Below are 22,054 nucleotides of genomic sequence, written 5' to 3'. Positions count from 1 at the left end.
ATAGCACAATTACATCTGTTGTGTACACCATAAAAGCCAATAAATAAATTAATGCTCCAGTCAAAGCCCCACGAAATTTATGTAGCATGCAGAAGTTGTCTTAGACTGAAGAAATAAACATAAGAATTTAAAAGCTGGAGTTTGCCACATTTTGTAAAGTTCCGCACAGTGTTTGCTCTTCAGAAATTCCTAATTAACAAGTCACACAAAGGTAAATTTCTTTTCTTTTTAAATTCTTTAGTTTTGTTCAGTTCCTTAACTCTGCAGTGATACAGCTTTACTTTAAAAATATTGCAACCGAAGTTTCAGATTTCAACAGCACTCCAGTACTCATGTTTAATATAACACTATAAAGAAATAGTTTTCTTTGCAGCTTTTTAACCTTTTTATATACTTCCATGCAAGCTCTGCATGACACAGATAATCAAAGGTATTTGTTCATGCTTCTAAACAAATTCAGTAAGAATGAAACATCTAGATAAGGATCCATGATGCCATCTTCACCTCTGAGCCTCAGTTTTCAGTCTATAAATAGAGGCAAAACTTCTTCACTTACAAACCTAAGGATGTTTGCAATATCTCACTCACGGGTGCGTCTGAAGGATGGTTCTACTGAAAGCTGAAGAAAGTAGCTGGGCTTGCTTTTTGTTTTGTTGGGGTTTTTTGTTTAACAAAACAGCACACCTGATGCATACAAGTCCCACCTGAAGAATTTACATAAGGCTGTGCTTCAGGGGAAGGGGCCCTTTTCTGAAGGTAACTGTGCACAGGCTCTGAATTCCCAGAGTACTTTTCCCTTCTTAGCTTGAGAAGGTTTCTCTCTCTGTACTCCTAATGCTTCGAGTATCTTGCAAACCTGCCCTCAGGCAAGAAATAAGGGGGGGCTGGGGAATTAAGACTGGAGCTGTAGTGCCTTGTTCTTCTTGCTTTGTTTTGTAAAATGAAGCATTTTAAAGGGAATTTTGGCTGGACCAGACTGACTGCAGCAACCACTCATCATAGCTAAAAGACCGTGGAACTACTCTATATACAGCCGTTCTTCAGCATCCACAAGTAGGAAGTATAATACCTGTTAATAAATAAGATCAGACTTTAGTGGCTAATGATGGCTCATTTATAGCAGACCGGTTGCAAGCCATCTTTTTTGACAGGACTACAGGATGTACAATGGTGGATTATTAATGTAGTTTGCAGGCAGCTGCACTCAAATTCATTGCTGTGGCAGCTGCTCAGTAAAATTTGCTGGAAAATCCAGTGGAGATTAGGTTTTGATGAAAAATTTCAAGGCGCTTTTCTCTAATGTGAGCAAGCATAAACCTCTTGGATTTATTTTATATTGCAGATAAGCGAGATAACGATGCTTTTGCCTAAGCGGATGGAATGTACTGAGGAAGTGTGGGCTGTTACCAGCAGGTCTGTGCTGTTCTCCAGCACCGCGTTCTCCCCAGTCCTGTTCAACAACATCCATAGCCTGTCATTAGAGGGCACGGCTGCAAATGCCACGGACGTGCTCATGAGGCAATGATCCCCGTCTCTGTATGACTGCAGCACTAGCGCTTGAATACATTACAGGAAAATACTTATAGCAAAACAGGATATTGCAATGGGTACGTAGCTTTTCCTGACCAAGGAGAAAATGCGTCATGCAACTTGATGATGTTGCTTAACATACGAAACGCTCTCGGCTAGGCGATTAGATGCAGCATGGCTAGCTTGAATTTCTGGTCCTATTTTCTATTTTCCCTCGACATCAAGCACATGGCTGGAAGTTACAGGAGACGGTCAGGAACCCTGCCAGCTGAAGTGAAAGGAGTGATTCCTTATGCACAGTTATAAGAAATATAAAGGTAGAGAAGTGACAGTTCCTCTGGCTTAATATCGAGGAAAAACTTTCCCGAAGTAGCGTGAACAAACGCTTTGAGACTCACGTATGAAAAAATCTCTGGTTTGATTGCTAGGATCATTACATTAAGTCGCCCAATTAACTCTCACACAAACCGCTTATGAGTACAAGCTTATGAAGGCAAACTCAGCTGTTGCTCCTCGCCGGCCCATCCCGGAGAAGGCGTGCTGATCCCAGCACCGCCGCTGCCCCCGGCCGAGAGCCGCGACCCGCAGCCCATCCTCTCCCCCGTTCCCGGGAGTCCCCGAGCCGCGGGCGCTCTCGCGGGAGTCGCAGCCGGAGGCGGCCCCGAGCCGCCGGCCCGCCGGCGGGGGCTGCGGCGGGGCCGGCCCGCCCGCAGGGGAAGCGGCGGCTGCCAGGGCGGGCGGAGTCGGAAGCACGACAGCACGGGGCGCTGGGGCGGTGCTGGCGGCGGCGGGAGGAGCTCGGCACTCGCTGCTGTGCTGGGGTCGCGGTGTAGGGACGGAGTCGGGCAGCTCTGGCCCCGCAGCAGCAGCAGAGCAGCAGCAGCAGCAGCAGAAGGAGGAGGAGGAGGAGGAGCCGGAACCGCCTCCCGCCTTCGAGCGCGGGGAGCCGCCGGAGCCGCTGCCCCGGGCGGCTTATGAGCCCTGGGCTGCGGCGCCGCCGCTGCCTGCCGCTGCTCCGCGGGTGAATGAACCTGCCCCGGCCGACGACGACGGCGGCTTCGCCTCGGGCTGCGGCACCACTGTCCCCCCGCACAAAATGGACGGTTTCGCCGGGAGTTTGGGTGAGCGGCGGTGGGACGGGATGGGACGGGACGGGACGGGACGAGCGTGCCGGCAGCCGCCTGGCAGCCCTGCGGCGGGGCCGGAGGCGCGCACCTGCGGGCGGTGGCGATGCGGGACCCGCGGGCTGGGGCTGCGCGGGGCCGGGCGGGCGACAGGGACCGCGGTGCGGGGGCGATGCGGTGCTGGCCGGGCCGGTGCGTGCGAACACTGCCCGCCGCGGGAGGGTGGGGAGGGGATGCCAGCGCGAAATCTGGTCAGCTTCAAACCATCTGTTGCGAGAGCTCCGGCTGCACTTGCCTCCTTTGTTCTTCTCTCCTGCGCTTCCCTAGAGTTAGTTGCTTGGCTTTGGGCTGTTGCCTTATTTAATTGTTTGGGTTTTTTTTTTTTTTTTTTTTTTACGTTACTTTGTTTTTCGTGTCTCCCTGTTGCTCCGGGGCGGGAGAGACCTCGGCCGGGCGGGCGCTGCGGCCCCGGGTCTCGTAGGAGGAGCCCCGGGAGCGCGGACAGCTCTACCCTGGCACGGGGCTCCCTCGCACCCCTGGAAAGCTGGGGGCGCTGACGGCGTCCGCGGAGATGTTAGTGGGGAAACGAGCGCCTTCCCGCTGTCCGAGCATCCGTCCGTGCGCCCGAGGAGCCCTTCTGGCTCCCTGGGTGTCAGGTTCCTCTGCCTGGAGCCGTGGCGTGATCGAAAATATTTGCTGCTTGCTCATCTAAATATTGCAGAAAACTGACAGGCTGCGTTCCCTTCAGTTTTATTAAGGCTGCGGCAAATGGTCAGTAGTTTCTTGGAGGAAAAAAAAACAACTCCACCAGCCTACTTTCTGACTGGTTTGAAGGACAGATTGCGTGGGGTACCAGGTTGTCCTGACTACAAGTGCGAGCTGAAAATGTATCCAAATGTAAAAGTTGTAAACTGTGTGAGTTCTTATTTCTGCAGATTGCAAGACCATTGTCTTTGCAGTGCTGCTTACCTGCCGCTCTCATTGTATGCCTTCTATTTGCTTTCAACGCTCCTGCATCTGTTGCAGGCACTTCGTGATCAAACTCACTCCAGCTTTTGTAGAAGAATAAATCTGTGCCTCTTAAAAATCAGATTAATTTATTTTTATGTCACTCCTGTGAAATCTGTAGCAATAGTGAATAGTTCTCAATTCTCTGGAAAAATTGACTCATTTAAATACTTCTGAGTGTGATCCTAACCTTTCAGGTTTTTGAAATGTCAACTCCAGCATTTTGGGCACCTGTCCAAACCAAACTGGTGCACCATAATTAACAGTATGCTTTGGTAGTTTGGCCCTTTGCCTGATATACTGTCCTTGCTCAAGTAACTGCCATGGCCATTTTATATCTGGCGATCAAAAAGCGACACATGGAGGAATTGTACGGGTTCTATTCCCGGTTTTCTGAGGGAAGATTGTGCTTGTGGGTGACATATGCAAATATGCCATGTTTAATATTTATGAACCTCTTTAACCAGCAGAGGAGCTGATCACCATATCAAAGCACACCGATATTGCTTTTAACTCATAGAGTATTGGCCCCATGAGGTTGATATTTAGAAATAATTGTTTTCTGCTGAAAGTAGAAAAAAACAATTATTATGAAATAATAAAGCGTCATTTTATTGCACAGAGGTTTCTTGCCGAGCGGTGGCACGGGATTGTCAGATTGCCCAGCACCGTGTGTTGGAGTGGTGATGAGCTCTTTGGGGTATCCCATGTGCCTTATTAAGGGCGACTCCATCTGGACCTTTAATTTGTTTCACTGTTTGGTCAGGAAGGTACTGTGATTTTGTTAGAATTTAATGAGGATTAAGCTCAGCTCAACCTTTTAAACTGTGTATTATGATATGCACTGCTAGTTGGCCTTTTGATTTTCCTTTTGTGGCAAGCAGTGATGCACAGTGGTTTTCTGGGCTTGGGCTGTGGAGAGGGCATTCCCAGAATCTTTAGCTTTGAAGTATGAAAGTTTGTGTGACTTTCTTGTTTTCAGGTTTGAATCATGCTGCTTAGTCCTCTTCTGTGTTTATAATCACTTGTTGGCTGTTCTAGCTGCTAACGAGCACATAATGTTCATAAAGACGTGTGAATTGTTCTGAGACCTTTTTTTTTTTTTTTAAGCATCTCTAATTAAAATCTAATGGCTTGGATTTAATTAGCTGTCTGCTAAATGTCTTTTAGGAAGGCTATAAATTAATGTGCTTTAGAATGAAATGTAAAAATTAATTAAAATTATTGTTGGCAAAACTGAGCTATCTCTGTATGTGCATGCTCAACCAGTCAAGCGAGCTTATTAGAGAGCAAGTTGTCCTTCTAATGCCTCTTGTCATTATCTGGAAGGCAAAATGTTATTACAGATTGTGCCCTCCAGCACAGGCAGAAATACCTTCTTACATGTCTCTTGTAGTTGAAAATACTTTATGCAGCTGTTTTCTTTTGGCTTCATATTGAAATTTTTATGAGAATAAACAGATGAAAGAAACCATTTTATATGTAATTTAGAAAATTGTTTTGATTATTAGTTTAGTAAATGCTTATGTAGCACTCAACATGAGAGTGTACCATTACTGTATACAGTAAAAAAAGCCTATGTGTTATGAGTTAATTTGCACAGTTGAAATACGCATGGATTGACTCTTTATAAAGCATTGAGTTATTTCACGTTTTCTGGGACTTCGATACCTTTTGAAAATTGCCAGTAGCAAAGTGGTTATTGAATCCCATTTATTATCTCAAGTAGGACAGTCATACCTTACATTTGAGCATTTCCAACATGACGGTTCTCAGAAAGCTCAATGGATTTTGGTCATCTGCTTTTTCAGATGCATTCCTCCAAGTAAAAGAATATGCTGCTGAGTGGGAACAAGAAGCCTGGGGACTTGGACCGAGTGCCTGGGCTCTTGCCTTGTGCGCTCGCTGAGACAGGAGCACAGCATGGGTGTCTGGCTCTCAGTCTGCCAAGTTCCCTCGCGTCTTAGGGTCCTCATCAAAACAGCCTGAAGACATGCATCTTCAGGGGAAAGAAAGCTCTGTTAATTCCACCAAAAGAATCAAGCAGAGAGTTCTATCAAAAGCAAAAAAAAGGCAAATAAACAAAAAGCCCATGAGGGAAATAGTACGGCCAAGGCTTTCTGTAAGTGTTGTCGTGCTTCATCCCTCTTTCATGTTTGGTCTGTACTACTGCCCTGTATCTCTTCCACTCTCATTACTGGTGCTTGTGAGCCCATGGTGAACTGGTTCAGATATGCCCATCAGAGGTCTGCAGGACTGTAGAAGGCTGACAGTTTTGCCAGTGGTAATTTTGATTTTTAGGTACCATCATGGATTATATTAGTTTACAGCCTTCCTGCCTGCCTCTGTGTTTTGGTGGGTTTCTGCCTAAATTGGCTTGTTATGGGAGTAGGAGAAGCATGACAGATGGTGGGAGGGAAGCAATAGGAGCCTTCAGCTGAGGGTAGGTGGGACCTGGTGGCACTGTGCCACCTAGTTGTCAGCTCTTAGGGTGGCTCTGCTGTATTGTGAACCTGCTGCAGTGAGGAGGGCAATGCCTTTCTTAGGCTTAAAATGCAACTTTCTGGTGCAGCTGAAGTCCACTTTCAGCTGAAAGGTATCTCAGAGTTCTGTCTTAATATGAAGCATTTGTCACTCTGTCACTTCCCCGTAGCACTCTTAAGCTGTTCATTTATCTTACTTTGTGTAAGGTTAATTGTCAAAGGTATGAGATCTACTAGATTTGGTGTTATGAAGAGTCAGCCATGACAGGCTGCCTGGGGCTGGTGAGGAGTGCTCTTTGGTGGACAGTTTTCCATTGCTTTTAGCTATCGCATTGTTTTCTCATCTGAGAAAGCTTCTGTTAATTGAACTCTGTAACAATAACTCATTGTAAACAAAGATATGGAAGCATTCATCAGATTATGTTAAAAAAATGACGACAGCCTTTTCCAAGTTTGTCACCAGTGTATGATAACAATGTGGAAGAAAGCATTTCAACAGGACTCTCTCCAGTGATGAGGTCTGTTGCAGAATAGTAACTCATAAAAAAAAAGTGAAAAAGTCTCAACTTCTGAATACTGACCATGTTTTTTGTGCAGCTGTGCAGAATGCTTTGAAGCTTAGAAGCAGTCTTTACTGAAGGTTTCTCTATGGTTGAAAACATTTTCACAGAGAAATTAAAATCACTCTTGAAGTCTCAGGCAGGCAGAAAAATGTAGGAATTTTTTTTAAAGATTATTTGAGTTTGTGCACTTTTTTCAGAGAAATAGAAAGTAAAGGAGGGCTGAAATGACTTAAGTGGAGACTAGTGTTTGCTCCGCTGTTGGTGTTAGTGGAGGGAGAACTGGAGACATAAGAAAGACTATTTTTTTAATCATTGTATGTAATATCTACATATTGTTCTGTCACTGTATACATACTGCTACTAACTGCAGTTTATATGCTAACTACTTACTGGAGGGGTGACATGTAGGTAAGTTCGTATTTCCCCCTCTCCCCCCCCCATTTCTTTTATTGGGTATTGTATAGAAGTATTTGAAAAAGATTCCTGTTTCATAGGTATTTCAGATCAATGTTGGGGTAGGTACTGAGGCAGTGTTGTGAGTATGTGCTGCTCCTCGGCACTGGAAGAGCCAACAGTGTCTTTTGAACCCATGGCTTTGCGAAAACCCAATAAGCCTTCTCCAAAGCCCCTAGAATGTGTGGGCAAGTCTGCCAGAGGGCTCAGGGGAGCTCAAGCGAAGAGGATCTTGTGGTCACTAGTGCTGTGAGCCTGGGAAGTGTGTGTGGATCATGATTCATCTCTAGCTGGGCTTACTACCGAGAAAAATGAGTGTGTGGGGTATTTGTCATTTATTTGGGCTAGAATATTAGGTTTTATTGTTGCCCGTCTAGACTGCAGAAGTGGCCGTGGTGCTGCAATGCAATTGCTCATAGCAACAGCGAGTTCAGCCTAACTGTTCGTGGGATTGCTGTGTGCTATTGTCAGTGTGCTAGTCTTCTTAAAAATAAAAGCTTTGGCAGGATGTCAGTCTACTCTGCCTGAGAAGGATGGCCTTGGTTGGTGCCAAGGGTGATTAAACTACAGCAGTGAGGGGGAGAGGCTGTTGGGTTCAAAAACTCGGGGGTGGCTCACCTTTTGCTAAAGGGGTCTTTGGTTTATGGGCAGTGAGGAGGAACCCTTTGCTCTCTAGCCAGCTGAGAAGCAAAGGATTATGTGTTTAAAAAACAATCCTATTTTTGCCCAGAGCAATTGGCAATATTTGCCCTAGTTGTGAGTAATACTCTCACTTTTACAAATAAACAAAAAAAAAGAAGCAGTATCCCAAACATAGGAGTCTCTATGAGAAAGACTCTTTTCTCTCCTTTAGAAAGGCTTTTAATGCCTGGGATGCTGAGAAGAATTTTTGACCTTACAGTGTGTTTTTCATACTCTTGATATGGGAGTAGAGTTATGTGACATGATTGTCTCTTGCCTGAAGAACCTACTGTGAAAGGATTTTTTCCTTCTGTGCTTTATATCATGAAGTATATGAGGGGAAAAAGTTGGTCAAGAACAGTGCTATTAAAAATTCTCTGAAGCATCATTTTGTTTTTTAAGCAGCATTATGTTGCTAACTGTGTTGCTAGTAAGTACAGAGTGATCTGTATGTTACTGCTTGCTCTTCAAAGGAACTGCTTCTCTTCTTCGTGTTGTTTGTATCAATTACTGAGGTTTATTTTTCTTTCTCTCTTTAGGTCCTTGCTAAATCTAATCCTTAATGAATGCGATCTTAAGGCCAAGAATGTTGTTCCTGTTTTACCCACACATAATGTAATAGGAAGGGTGTTAGAGGATAATTAATTTTATAGCACATGGCATGTATGATGATCTCTGCTCTTGCTGGTACTGAGCATTTCTAGTACGGACATTCTTCTGTTTAGGACATGAAAATCACCTGATAAACAACTTTCACAAGCTTCACTAACTTCCTTTTCAAGAAGTCTTTCTACAGTTACTTATGGTCTCAGGTGGAAGGAACCACTGCTCGCCTTGCTTTTCCTTTCTGTAAACAAGTGAGCACAAGCACCAGCAGTTTAAAGAGAAATTGCTTGCCTTGTTTTCATCATCTACTTGATGCAGAATTCTAGTTTTCTGGGCTTTTCTTTCATGGGATGCTGAAGGATGGGTGCCTGGGCTTTCTGCCCTAAGACTTCTTACAGGGTTGGATTAACTGGGGGCTTTTTTTTAATTAACTTTTTGATTGTTTTGCCTCTGAGTGGGTTGCCTCTTTTGCTCATCCTCAATAGTTTCAGCCTAACTTGTTTACTAAATATAGCTGTGTCTTGTTCTTTAACTGCTGGTTTCTCAGACTCCTTTCCTGACTCTTTAATGGCTGCACTGCTGCACTTTGCGTGACAGTGCTGTTCATTGTGAAGGACAACTGTTTTAGCAAGGGTTTGAAGAATCTGGTTTCTGTCTTTGGTTGGTGGTATACTACACTGCCTTTCTGCCCCATCTAGTGATGTGGTTTGCATGCTCTTTCAGCTTTTAAGCAAGATATTTCTGAGTGCAAATATGTCTTATTGTAGTGAAGCCTAAAATCAGCTCTTAAAAGAAACCTCTAAGACTCAATTTGTGAGTATTAACAGTCAGCAGTAGAAGTAGGCTTACTTTTTATATTTAAATACGTTTTCTTAACTTTCTGGAGATGCTTGCACTTGTGAATGACTCTTATGCGTAATAGAAGTGCAGTGTAAGGGGCAAGAGAGGGAACAACATAGCTATACACTATAAATGGATATGATATATTTTGGAGAGGTACAGTTTCATTGAATTTCAGATGTTGTATTAAATTAAAGAAAAATACTTTCTATTGCCTCTTGTCTAATTCTCTCGTTTCACTGGAACTCCACTCGTAGCTGTGAATGTAGTGCTCCAGCCTGGAGTTGGTTCCCATTTCTTCTGCCAGTTTCTCTGGGCTTGAAAAATAAGCAGGGGGTGGGGGGAGTTGGAGGGGAGGCTGAAACCAACCTGTTTTATGTTTGAATATATTTTGGATTTGTGTAAGCAGTTTTAATGCATCAAGCTAAATTGGCAGGCTTTCATAATCCTCTGGGAAAATTGAGAGTTTGAAACCCAGTGGATAAATTAAAGTAAAAAAAATGGTTCTAAGCCCCAGATTTGGCTCCCTAAAGGGATGCTGTAAATTAGTTACGTTCTAGAAATGTGGGTTTAGTTAAAGTAAATGAGAATGCGTTTCCATGAGAACTTTATAATTTTAAAGACAAAAGAGCTGGATTTCTTTATTCTGAGTGAAGGACACAAAAGCAAGTAAATGGCTATTGACAAGAGAAATTTATATGTGCTGTCCAAACACAGAGGTAATGATTTCACCACTCCTTATGGTCTTTAATGAAATTATGACATAAGGGTACTAGATATTGTTTTAAAATGCTTAAATTCAGTCAGCAACTGAGGTAAGCAAGCCTGCCCATACATAACTAATTTAGCAATCCCAAATATACATAAGATGAATGGTAGAACTATTAATTTCCTTATAGTTTCCTATATGTTACTTTTTTATTCTTTTGAGAACAAAAGAAAAATGTTGCCTTTACATCAGGGTTCTGATGAGTTTTGTGCCCATCAGTGTATGAAACAACAGCAGTGGGGTGGGCTCCAGTTTCCTTCCATGGTCACAAGCAGACCATGCCATTTTCTTAAGACATTTCCTGTTGTGTGCATTATATGGATCTTTACCTAATTAGAACTCTGAATTTCATTGGCAAGCTCTGTTTAAAAATGGCAGAGTAGAGACCAGTCTTACAGGTTTAGTTTTTGAGGAAAGACATCACCTCCCCAAACTAACTTTTTTTAGTCTTTATTATTCATCTTACAGTACCTTTGGCTTCTATAAGTAATAGGCAAACTTTGGAGTGGCTTTGAATTGTAGACATAATCCTTTAGGTAGGGCATGACTGACTGAATTGTTTTCCAGGAGCAGAAGATATTGGAAACCTGACCATGTGGAATGGAAGGAAAAGGGTTGTTGTTAAAGATTTTCTCACACATCTCTGGTTTGATGTAGCTGTGGTGAAGTCGTGCTTTGCGTCGGAGCAGTTCTGACATGATTGCTACACGCGTACATCTGGGCTCCTCTGGGAGCAAAGTCCACTTCAGATGTGTTAACATGCATTGCAACTGTTAAGATTTTGGGATTTTTGGAAGCAGTTTGATTGAAAGGAATTTCAGAAGAGCATTTCTAAAAATGTGCTTTTCGGTATTTCCAAAGAGAGGTGTGGAAAGGAGGAACCTTCAGTGGTAGGAACGATAAATTAAACTCTTTCAGCTGCAAGATTCAGAGATATGGCAATACTCATGTCTGCCTGCATAGTATCACTTAGCTTTTTTAAACAAGAACTCTAACAAGGAGATAATTACAACTTTGTTTAGCTATGACATTCTGCATTGAACTGCTATCTTCTCTCCCAGCATGTACAGTGCAAATGCCATCAGAGAGACCTAGCAGGAAATCACTGCTTTGTGTGGCTGTGTTGCTTGTTTTCTGAACATGTCCATTAAAGCAATGAGGCAAGGGGGACAACAACAGGCAGTCCAAACTCTTTTTGCCTTTTTTTTTTTTTTTCTTTCATAGGATAAGTATGAAACAGCACCGAGTCCCTATGGAGAGGTTTGTGGTAGCTGTAATAAGCACTGCTTTGAGATCGTTTTAGACTCACTTGCATTGAGGTTGGTGATGGGGAAGATGTCCGTATGTCTATTTCCTAAGCATTTAACATAAGAGATGGCATTTTTCCATGAAAATTATATTACGTATTTAAGAAAGACGACATGTTGGCAGTGCTGTTCTCTGGATTTGTTTTTTTTCTGTATTTTCTGTAATTTGTGACTGTAGTATTTTCTGAAGGATGCTTGGAGGAGTGAAGGGTTGGTTATAAACAAAGAGGTGAGTGAGTGGAGATATTTTCAAAGTAGGTTTAAAAATGGAAATTGCTTGTCTTCCTCTTAAACATAGAGGAAAGTGGGTATTAGACATAGTTGTAGAAAACAGTAAGCAATTCAGAGTCTTGGAAAACACAGGTTTTTTTCTGAACACTCAATCTGACTTATTAGTGTTTCATTAGAAGTGATGCTTCAGTATGGGACTATTCCCGTGCTGTTTGCTTGAATAGCTAACCTGAATGGTTGGGTACAAGCCTAAGTAGGTGTGAATACATATCCATTGCTCCTTATGTGCCTTTTCGTTCTGGACATGAATGTGCTCAGTAAGTGGGACTTGTACAGCTGTGTGACTGGGATGTTCTATGAATCATAAGCTAAAGGATGTCAGTGATGTGCCTTTTCCAGGGGACTTCAGTACGATGGAGTAATACAAGTACAGGAATCATCTCAGATGTCCTGATTGTGTGTGAGAGAGTTGGGAGTTGCAGTGTCAGGAGCTCTGTCCTTATCCTGTGATTGCGTTTGGGAAGAAATGAGTGCTGGAAAAGAAATCTGGGATCATTAAGTCTAACTGTTAATCCGGCACTGCCATGTGTACCACTAAACCATGTCCCCAGGTGCCTTATCTAGATGTGTTTTGAATACTTCCTGGGATGTTGACTCTTATCACCTCCCTGGGCAGTTGATTCCTATGCCTGACCACCCTTTCAGTGAAGAAACTTTTCTCAATGTCTAATCCAAGCCTGTCCTGGTGCAACCTGAGGCTATTTCCTCTTGTCCTACCACTTGTTTCCTGGGAGAAGAAACTGACTCCCACCTTATATATAACATATCTGTTGTGTAATATAGCCCTATTTGGACTTACTTTTTTGTATGTGTGATTAAAGCATATTTTAATTTCCTGTTAATATTATTGGGTCTTCATTGTCTTATGCATTGCAGTGAGTATTTTGGTTTGCAAAACTTAAAGCTCACTTTGAAATAGCTTTTTTCATATTGCTATTTACATAGTCTTTTGCATACAGTATACAGATTAAAACTCAAGATACATTCAAAGTTAAACTAATTAGCAGGTAAAAGAAGATAGAAATCTTTACTAGAAAGAAGTGACTTGCCTAAGATAAATAAGAAATTACATTTTTGCCAACAGCTCTTCTGTACTATCATATGGTCTTTGGGTATGTATTTTTAGAAGAAAAATGGATAGGGGTAATGTTAATAACCACATATGAAATATAGTTTTGACTTACTGTGAACAAGCAATTTTGTAGTCGAGAAGGGAAAGGAAGATGTCTGACCTTGGAGAAAAGGCCCCTAATCAGAGGCTGTAGGACCCACCCTTGTCTACTCTCTGGGAGGTTTCACAGGGATGCTGACAAGCTGCAGCTGCTGGAGAGGTGCTCTGCAGAGCAACTCATGTTTCTTCCTGCTGTATTAGACTGCCATAACATGTGCTCCTCACTATGAATACCTAGATTGTCCAGTGCTATGTAATTTTTAGAAAATCCAGTATCTCTATGGATGTTTTGTTGTGATTATTTTTTTTTAACTTTTATTCCATGTGGAATATTAGTTTCTGTTTTTCACTGAGTGGCATTTAACTTCAAGTTTTTACTCTTGAGATGGGACCTGAGTGTGTTTGCTGTTATCTGCTAAGCTGCACCTAATCCTTGAAGAGGAAGGCAGGGAAAGGTGCTGATCGTCCTACCTGCATACTTGACAGCAGAGAAAGATGATACTGCGATCTGTCTTCCTTTTCAGGATCGTTGCATTAGGGATAATGGTGGAGATGACATGAACTTAGCATTTCTTTTTATACATTAAAAGTACATAAATTGTGAAATGGGGAGGCCATCCATGCTGTCTTTAACTGATACCTCACGGATTCCTTAGCCTCAGCTGGTGCCTACACTTCTATTGATGCCCTGGCCTTGGACCCCCAACAGTGTGTCCCCAGCCTTGTGGTGGTGACAGATTAAAGTCATCCCTCAAATCTGGGGGCCTGAGTGGTATGCAGGCAGCAGGGCTAGCACAGCCCTGGTGGTGCACAACCTAAACTCCGTGTACTCCTAGTGTGCCCTTGCTTGTCATAGGCTACATTTTGTCGTGTCACCCTTCTTCTAATCTATGCTATCCTCAGATGCTGACTTTTAGTGGTTTCAGCATTATAGAAACAATTTTCTGCCTCCTGGAAGCAGCTGTTAGAATAGGTTTTAGCCATTGACCTTTTGTGCTATGTTAACCATTAATATTCTCAAAATGGAAAACTGAATCACATTGATGCTCTGAGAACTTGATGTGTTGCTGGACCACTTCCAGGATCTTAGAGCATGATACTGCTGCTGCTGCACTATACTGGCTGTTCAGTCCAGCAAGGTTCTTATCTTCAGTTCTCTTCCAACAAGAACCATCCTTCTTATTTAATAAGATGATGGGTGCCATATGGCTTTCTTCATTACCCTCTTCTCTTCTTTTAATTTTTCCTATGTACTTATGTACTCAAAGCATCAGGAGGACCATCTTCCATACTAGTAAAACACTGAAAGTAGGTTTCTACTTTTTTTAGGACAGTTTACTTATAGTTTTATGAATTAAGAAAACATTTTGTTGACATTAGTAAAATAGACTCCTAGAATTCATGAAGACTCTTACATTTGTAGGGTTGTTTTGATGTTTGAATTTTTTTATTGTTTTTCTTCTGCTTGCAGAATGGTTAACGCATTGAACTATGGAAATGGGAAACAACTTGTTTTTACAAAATAGAGCTATGCTTTTTTAATGTATAACAAATAATCTTATTTTAAAGGCCTTTTTATTAGAGTTTTTTATACTCTGAGATACATTCCACTTCTTTGTTAATCATTATGGTTTGATTATTTTATTTGACGTAACTCGTTTTCCCAAAGACTTTTATTGCCGCAATTACACACACAACACAAAACTTAGAAGGAAGTGCAACATCAGATCACTGGAGATTCTCTGCTGCTTTTACAGCAATTTTTATGTTTTGTGGTGTTAATGATTTCTTGCTGTGCACATTGTGTTCCACATATGTGGTATCTATTGTATCTGCTTTATTACTGAGAATATTTTTTTGAACCCACATACGTCAATGTAATTAGTAGGAAACCTATCTTTTAGTTTTTAATTGAACACACAGTTGTATTTAAGTGCTTGCCAGTGCTGCTTCTTTTACTGATCTAGCAAATGACTTATAGCAGTCATATAAAATAGTTATAATTACCAAGAGGTAGGGCAGCTCTTCTGTTACATATTGTGGTCTTTTTATTGCCATATGTGGTGTTCTGCCATCATTTTGCATTTTCTTTCTACTTCCTTTTGAGTAAGCTGCATATTGAGCAGTTCAGCTACTTTCTAACTACCAAAAACCACTCAGTTTTAGTTTTGAGGCAGTGATTTATAGTCCTTTGGTAAGTCAGTGTTCCTCTTTGTATGAAAACATCTCTAAAAGTGTCAGCAAAAGCAAACTAGATGGATTCACGTTCTGGTTGTGTTTTCACTACATTCCCTCCTTGGATGACGGACAAGACACGGCCTTTGGGACCGTGCTTTGCTCTGTGTGTGTAAACTCAGCTGCATGGTACTGTGCTGTACTGGACTCAGGAGGAGCTGAACCCAGTCTGTAGGTGTTCCCTGAAACTCATGGCTCAAACCATGTGGTGCATGAAGCTGTGTTGGAGGACCACAGGGGGCTGGTGAGAGACAGCTCTAGAACTAGAGGACAGCGAGCTACCCTGGGGGATTCAGGAGAGAGCTCCTGAGCATGACTCTTCTACCTTGGGGAAAAAAAGGAATTTTTTTTTTCCTAGTCCACTTTTATAACCTCTCTTTAGGTGAATACTGAGTACTGACTGTATTTAATGGCAGGAGGGTGAGAATAATGAAAGGTGAGCACTTGAAGCCCAAATGAGATTTTGTACAAAATGTTTAGGATTAGCATTGTGCCCATCAGCATGATGATGGGTATGTTTCTGCAGAAAATTAGCTAATTCCTGATTTGAGTTGCCAGGCTAGATGGTTTATCTTGTGGTAACTACTTTCTTGCACGTGACAAGCAGAAACTCTTCTATTATCTCTTGTTGGAGAAGCCTTTCAGTCTTTCTAAGGAGTTTTAAGACACTGAACATTGTAGGCTCAGCTTTGCCCTCCCCAAGAAGCCCAGGTGCAGGAGGCTGCATAGTGTTATGTCTGCCTTTGACTCTGGTGGATCACTGTTGGTGGCTGTGTAGGAGGTTACTGGGAGGATCAATTTGTCATTGTATCTCTGGGGGGCAGAAGATGTGGGTCTTGGAAGTGAGTGGGCAGACAGTGGTCTGAAAACTTGACTTGGAAACAGTGGCGGTAACACTGTACCTCTGCTCTTTTGAAGAGCCCTTGAATTGAGGGGAAAGAAATTAAAGGAGGTGCCTAGCTGTTGTGTGCTGCCTGGTATGGCCAGCCTGTGGTCCGGTTTCCCTTTGCAAAGACCCGTCTGTCTCTGTTGTGGAACTCCTGTCTGCCAGCATGGTGGAGTCTGTGTACTTCCCACCCCACATATGAAGATATCTCCTTGAGGCATGGCTGCAGAGCTGATGCTGTGAGGGGGGAAAATGATATGGTAGTGGAGCACTTGGGGAGCCATTTGGATACTGTTGAACGTCCCCATTCTTTCCAAAACCCAGCAGCTTTCTTCTCCCTCTGCTCTTTTCCTCCACTTCTTCCTTTCCTTCTGCCATCCTCAAAAAGGGTATGTGAATAGACAAAATGTATTTTCCTTTGCAAAGCCGTCTGAAAAAGGTGGATGTGTAACATTAGGCTATGTCATTGTGTAATCCCAAAAATCATATTTAAACAAACATAATACCTTTTTTTGAACCAAACCAACCCCAGCCTTGAAATCTGCTAATGATATAATTATCCTGTTTGATTATCATTATTTGTCTAGATGGCCTTGTTAAGGCAGTTACGCATTCATTCCAGATGAGAAAATGTGTTGTAATTGGTTTTACTGTTGCTGTATGGTAAAAGAAAAAAGAAGCCAACCTAATTCTGTCTCTTAGAAGGTATGCATTTTATGGAAATAGCCTGATATTAATGAATTAATAACTTTAACTTAATATTTCATTTACAAGACCAGGTTTTGAGCTTCATATTCTAGAGCTGGTATGTTGGTATGTTGTGGAGCAGCTAATCATAGGAAAGGCAAATAAGTATCAGATTGCAGAATTTTTCTACATTAAAAATGTGACCATATGTGCCTCTGAATAATTCCAGATGGAAGATTGCTGCTTTATAATTTGCTTTGTATTTAATTTCTTTGGAGTTCTTTACTTCTCTCTCTCTTTTTTTTTTTTTTTTTGTGAACAGGTCAATCCATAGATATATTACAAGCAGAAAAAAATAAAGGAATACAAAATGATAGTTTGTATCAGCAGAGGTTCAGGTCAGATTTTAGGAAAAATTTCTTCGCAGAAAGAGTTGTAAGACATTGCCCAGGGAAGTGGTGGAGTCACCATCCCTGAAAGTGTTCAAAAAACATGTGGATATGGCACTTTGAGGACATGGTTTGTTGGTGAACATGGTGGTGTGATGGGTTGACGCTTAGACTTGATGATCTGAAATGTCTTTTCCAACCCTAACGATTCTATGATTCTTTTTAGTTTTCTAGGTGTGTAAATCCCACTCCCCAACATTTTGGTTGCATACCTGAGCTAACAGGAATGTGTCAGGTTTAGGTTGGTCATATAGACCTTTACATATGTCATTATTATGTAGTCCCTAAGTGATCACAGTTTACACCACAATTCTTTTTTAATATGTATTTTTAAGAAGCATGTATCGAGAGAGTTCCCAGAATGAATGTGAAACCTTTCAAATAAAAAGGGCAATATTTGAGAAAGTTATAAACCTCTGAAAACAGTATTATAATGAAAATTGTTTTGCAGCCTTGGCTCTGGTTGCCAACAGTAGTGCACCCTGCAACCGCTTTTGAAAGAAACATACTCTTGAGAGCTTGTCAGTTTATTCTGAATCCCTTCTAAAAAAAAAAGAAAGAATAGAGTACTTTGTGTTTATCAGGTAATTTTATGGACTCTTGTGTTACAAAAGGAACCTTAGAAATGGGCATAAGCTGGGTCCATGTTGTCAAAGGCAGTGGTTAAATATTTCACCTCAGTAATTGCAGCTGCATTCTCATGGTAAGGTGAGAAAAATGTAATTTTATGTTATAGTTTAAGAAGTCTTAATTGTTCCTGTATCTGAGGTCACTTGGGACTCCTTTGCTTCAGGAGTGCGTTGTAGTAATGCTCTTACCCTCCTGCCCTGGGCAGCCTGGTCATTCTTGATCCCCACATGGAATGCCTGAATCGCGTTTCTGGCCCTTATTAGTCCTACTTTCTTTATTCTTTATGATAGGGCAGTAGAATATCCCAAGGTAGTTCAGGATGGTCATTGCAATTTTTACTATGTGTTTCCATTTGTGTTTTCCTTGAGTCTTCCTATGTACTAATTTCTTACACAATTTAACAGTATTTTGTAAGTCAGTATGTAGGAAATAACAACTGTACCTGTGTCATTAGGTTCTTTATTTTTAATGTCATTCAAAACATCACATGGGGTCTGTGTGCAACTTATTAATAACACAGATCAAAAGTGCTTCTTCCAAATTGGTTTTTCATCTCCATCCTCCCTTTTTTTATTTCTGCTGCCGCAGTCAAATTTCAGGGGTTTAAGAAAGGCTATGTACTTCATGGCAGAGGAAAGATTTGGTTTTGGCCGTGACAATTACTAAGTCAGAATATCTAGAAAACTCATTTCCATATCTGAGAACTTTATCCTTCTTTTACTACTTCTTGGGATTAAATATTGATTAAATTATTGCTTATTTGGGAGCTGTGTGAAATATACTTCAGAGCCTTTTGGCTTTTAAGCCTTTAGAAGCTTGCCACACTGATTCTCAACGGGTCATTTAAGTAAAGAGGTTCTTCATGTGCTTTGGTGAGGTATTAACTTTTTTGTGTCTGCAAAATACAGTTCTTCTTTATGTAACGTAAGAAAACAGAGTTCTGTGATATGCCCTCTTTACAGTAAGTGTAAACGTGAGTAAATTTTTTTAAAATCCAATCAGTTTCAACTGATGTTACAAATATGTGTGATTTAAGAAAAATCATCTTGATTTTTCAAGAAGCAGCATCTTTGTGGAAAAGTGCAACTTGAGTAAAATAGTTTCTGGAGTACAGAACCTACTGTACAGTGCTATTTCTGAAATACTGCTAGGAAAGAGGCCAGGATTAGAAGGGGAGCAAAATTTAGCAGTAGGGGGACTGGGATTGCTAGTGGTAAGCTTTTTCTCATGCTTGTGACTGTATCACTTTTATGCAGGAGTCTTTTAAAGAGGGATATCATGATGTTTCTCTTCGTGCTCAAGTACTTCTGTGGTCATTTTTATCTCTGGTTTAAACTTTTTTTCATTCAAATTCTGTATTTTAAAGGGTTTAGTCACTTTTCTATGAAACCTTTGCCCTGGCCCTTCATGTTAGATAAAAACAGTCCTTTGCAGCTAGATATTCCTGTTGAGTGGCTTGTGTCTTATACAGTGTGTAGGTTTAAATATATTCACAAGCCCTTGTGTATAAGGAGGAGAGTATTTCCTTGCAGTTGTTTTGAGAAACCAAGGAATGAATAAGCTTTTGCAATATTACACTTATTTGCTCCGTTGCTTTATAAGAACCCCCTCAGAAATGCTGCTTTGCAAATGAAATCCTGTCTACTGTTCAGTTCATTTTAGAATTAAAAATAATTTATCTAGTGAGCAGTTAACCTGGAAAACTTGCCTTGACAAGTAAGGCTGGTTAGCATGCATGGTTGAGGTGTTCTTTGCCTGCATTTTTTTATTTTTAATAGCTGATGTAGCAGCAGTGAGGCACCATCTGGCATTTTTTAAGGTTTGTGATCATTCCTCTGCATCAGGGTTTCAGGAAGACACTGTCACCACACCCACCAGCCGCTCGCTCTTCTCTGGGGACTCCTTTTCCTGGTATTTCCTATGGTGCCTGTGGGATTCAGCTGTTCAGAAGCGTTTTGTTTGACTTGTTCCAGGTAACTGGATTTTGCTCGAGAGTCAGAAGCCCACGAGAAAAACCATTGCAAACTGGCCAAACCTGCCCGCATGTGCCCTTGCAAGGGGTGGGAGGCTGGTGGGGGTGTACATGCATCTAAGATCTTGGAGTTACTTATGACAGAAACTGTGTTTTGGAGCAGAAGTGTGTAGGTCACTCAGTTACGCCAACACCAATTTTCTGTGCAGAGCACAAGGAAAATGGTGTGGGGTGGATGCATAATCAGCTTAACAAATGGCTAAATAGGTTACGTTCAGTCTTTCTACTGGAATTACCTTTGGGTAGAAATCAGGCATGAAGAGCACAGGCCCATATGGAAGTAATTTGCAAATATGAAGAATTAAGATTTGAAAAAAGGAAAGGGATGCTATAATGGGAGGTATGGTTGCCTCCCCCAGCATATCCTTCCACACAAGCTAATGGTATTTCCTGAGGTGAAATGTGGGCTACCAGGAGGCAAGAGACAGTATTAAATCTTGAAGTAAACACTTTAATGTTTAGTTAACGTACTACATTAGACTACGGAAATCTGAATATGTGGGGAGGAGAGGGTGCCTTAGAAGCACAGGTGATTGCAATAACCAAAATGTATTGAAAGATAAGGTGATGCATTGCATAAAAATCTAGAGTATTGTTGAATGTCATAACTTAGCGATACAATTAATTTCTAAATAGAGAAATTCATCTTTGTTAGTCAAAAATCCCCCATGCTATGGCATTTGGCATGGGTATGTTTATAAATGGATGGTATTTGGTTTGAAAGGCACCTTTTGATTACTTTGCTCTTTCTATGTGGATATGTTTGAGGTTTTTAGTGTGAGATATCTGAAGAAGAAAACAGTAGGTGTGTTCTTGATTCTGCAAAACATTGATGCACCTCCTGAGTAAAACTGCTAACGAGGAATTGTAGCTGTTTAAAAACTACTTGTAGCAGGTGTTCTCTGGTTAAAATGCTTAAATATAAATGTTTCAGGTTTATGTATCCCTAACTGCATAGACAGTGGTTTCTCCAGCTCTTTTTGGTGGTCTAGTATGATTATTTTAATTATCCAAATAAGCAAATCTGAAGTGATGTGGGGGTCAAAAAAGTGCAGTTATACAATTAAGTTTTCTTGATATTTTTAGTAGACATGTCTAAACTTCCAATTTGTATAACCTTCCATGGTACCAATATTAGCTGCACTACATACTTTCTTCAAATGTCTAAGTGGTTATTCAGCTTTTTTCTATTTCAAAAATGGATTTACCAGATGTATCTATTTAAATCATGTATTTCTGATGCTACACTATCTTGAGTCATGAAGTCTCATTTGCTCAGACTGCATTTTTGTAAATGACACTTGACAAGCCAGCAGACAGGAATTCAGAAACTAGTAAGAGTTGGCATCTTTAGTCACTGATCACATTCTGCCACATGTGCTCTCTCTCAAAGATGTTCTGAGGTATGTTTTGGGGTTTTTTTTCCCTCTCCTTGCATCTGTTCATATAGGGCTTGTTCTTTGCTTGTTAGCTAATATGCAGATGCTTTAGTTGGGCTATTTTTGTGTTTTATTTCTTTGCAATCAGAGAGCTAACAAAAACTGTTGAATTTATTTTATGTGTATTTGTATGTAGCTTACGTTACTGGTGTAGGTGGTTTTGCTTTGCAGGAATGTAATGTGTGCTCAAAGTGTTAATTTGCATCTTGGCAAGAGTGGTAGGATTTAGCATTTAACATCTTTCCTGTGTTTTTGACAGCATTCCTGCAGTACCTATTCAACATGTTTGAATGTACTCCTTTCATCAGAAGTCTCAGAAGACTTAATGTTTTGGCCAGCAAAACAGCGAATCTTCTACTGAAATAATTTCTTCCCTGTTTTCCATTCTCTTTGTGATCATTTTTTCTTTTCCTTTTTTTCACATGTATGCTTGTATAAATTGCACTCAGTTCAATAACTATTTGTACAGCTCATGCAGAAACTCTTACAAGAGAGGCTATGTTTTCTAAATGTCAAAATTGCGTTTTTAGTAAGGGGTGAATGTTTGCAACATGTCTCAACCTTTATTTTTAAATTACATATTAGTGCATAAAATCTCCAGTTTTTTAACTTCTGCAGTTACTTTCACCCAAGTCTGGTCACCTTGGTCTCCCTGATTTGCTTGTGGGCTTGTTTGTAAATGCCCACAACTTTAAGCAACATGGAGTGAGTGAATTTTTTTTTGTTAGTGTAGTGCTGGATGAGCCTGTTCTCTTTTGTCTCCCTTCATTCTTCCCCGCAAGCCATCAGTGTAAACAAAATCCTTCAAAATAGGAGTTTGCAAATGAAAATAGAATTTTCAGTAGAGTAGATGAGATATATCCTTGTAAT

At 41.1% G+C, this 22,054-nt stretch overlaps 1 protein-coding gene across 1 annotated transcript in view; it reads left to right on the top strand.

Annotated features, from left to right (window-relative positions):
• The first annotated feature begins 2,481 nt into the window (after positions 1-2,481).
• The window catches only part of EML4 (EMAP like 4), a 150,265-nt gene continuing 130,692 nt past the window's right edge, over positions 2,482-22,054 (top strand). Inside the window, exon 1 of the mRNA XM_027681814.1 lies at positions 2,482-2,651. Within this exon, the coding sequence (XP_027537615.1) occupies positions 2,627-2,651 (25 nt within the window). The 5' untranslated portion in view covers positions 2,482-2,626. The remainder of the gene's footprint in view (positions 2,652-22,054) is intronic.

The sequence above is a fragment of the Neopelma chrysocephalum genome, unplaced genomic scaffold (genome assembly GCF_003984885.1).
Source record: "Neopelma chrysocephalum unplaced genomic scaffold, ASM398488v2 Primary Assembly neopelma1_61b, whole genome shotgun sequence".
NCBI lineage: Eukaryota > Metazoa > Chordata > Aves > Passeriformes > Pipridae > Neopelma > Neopelma chrysocephalum.
Note: the sequence above shows the minus strand (reverse complement) of the source record. Positions and strands in the feature narration are given on the sequence as shown.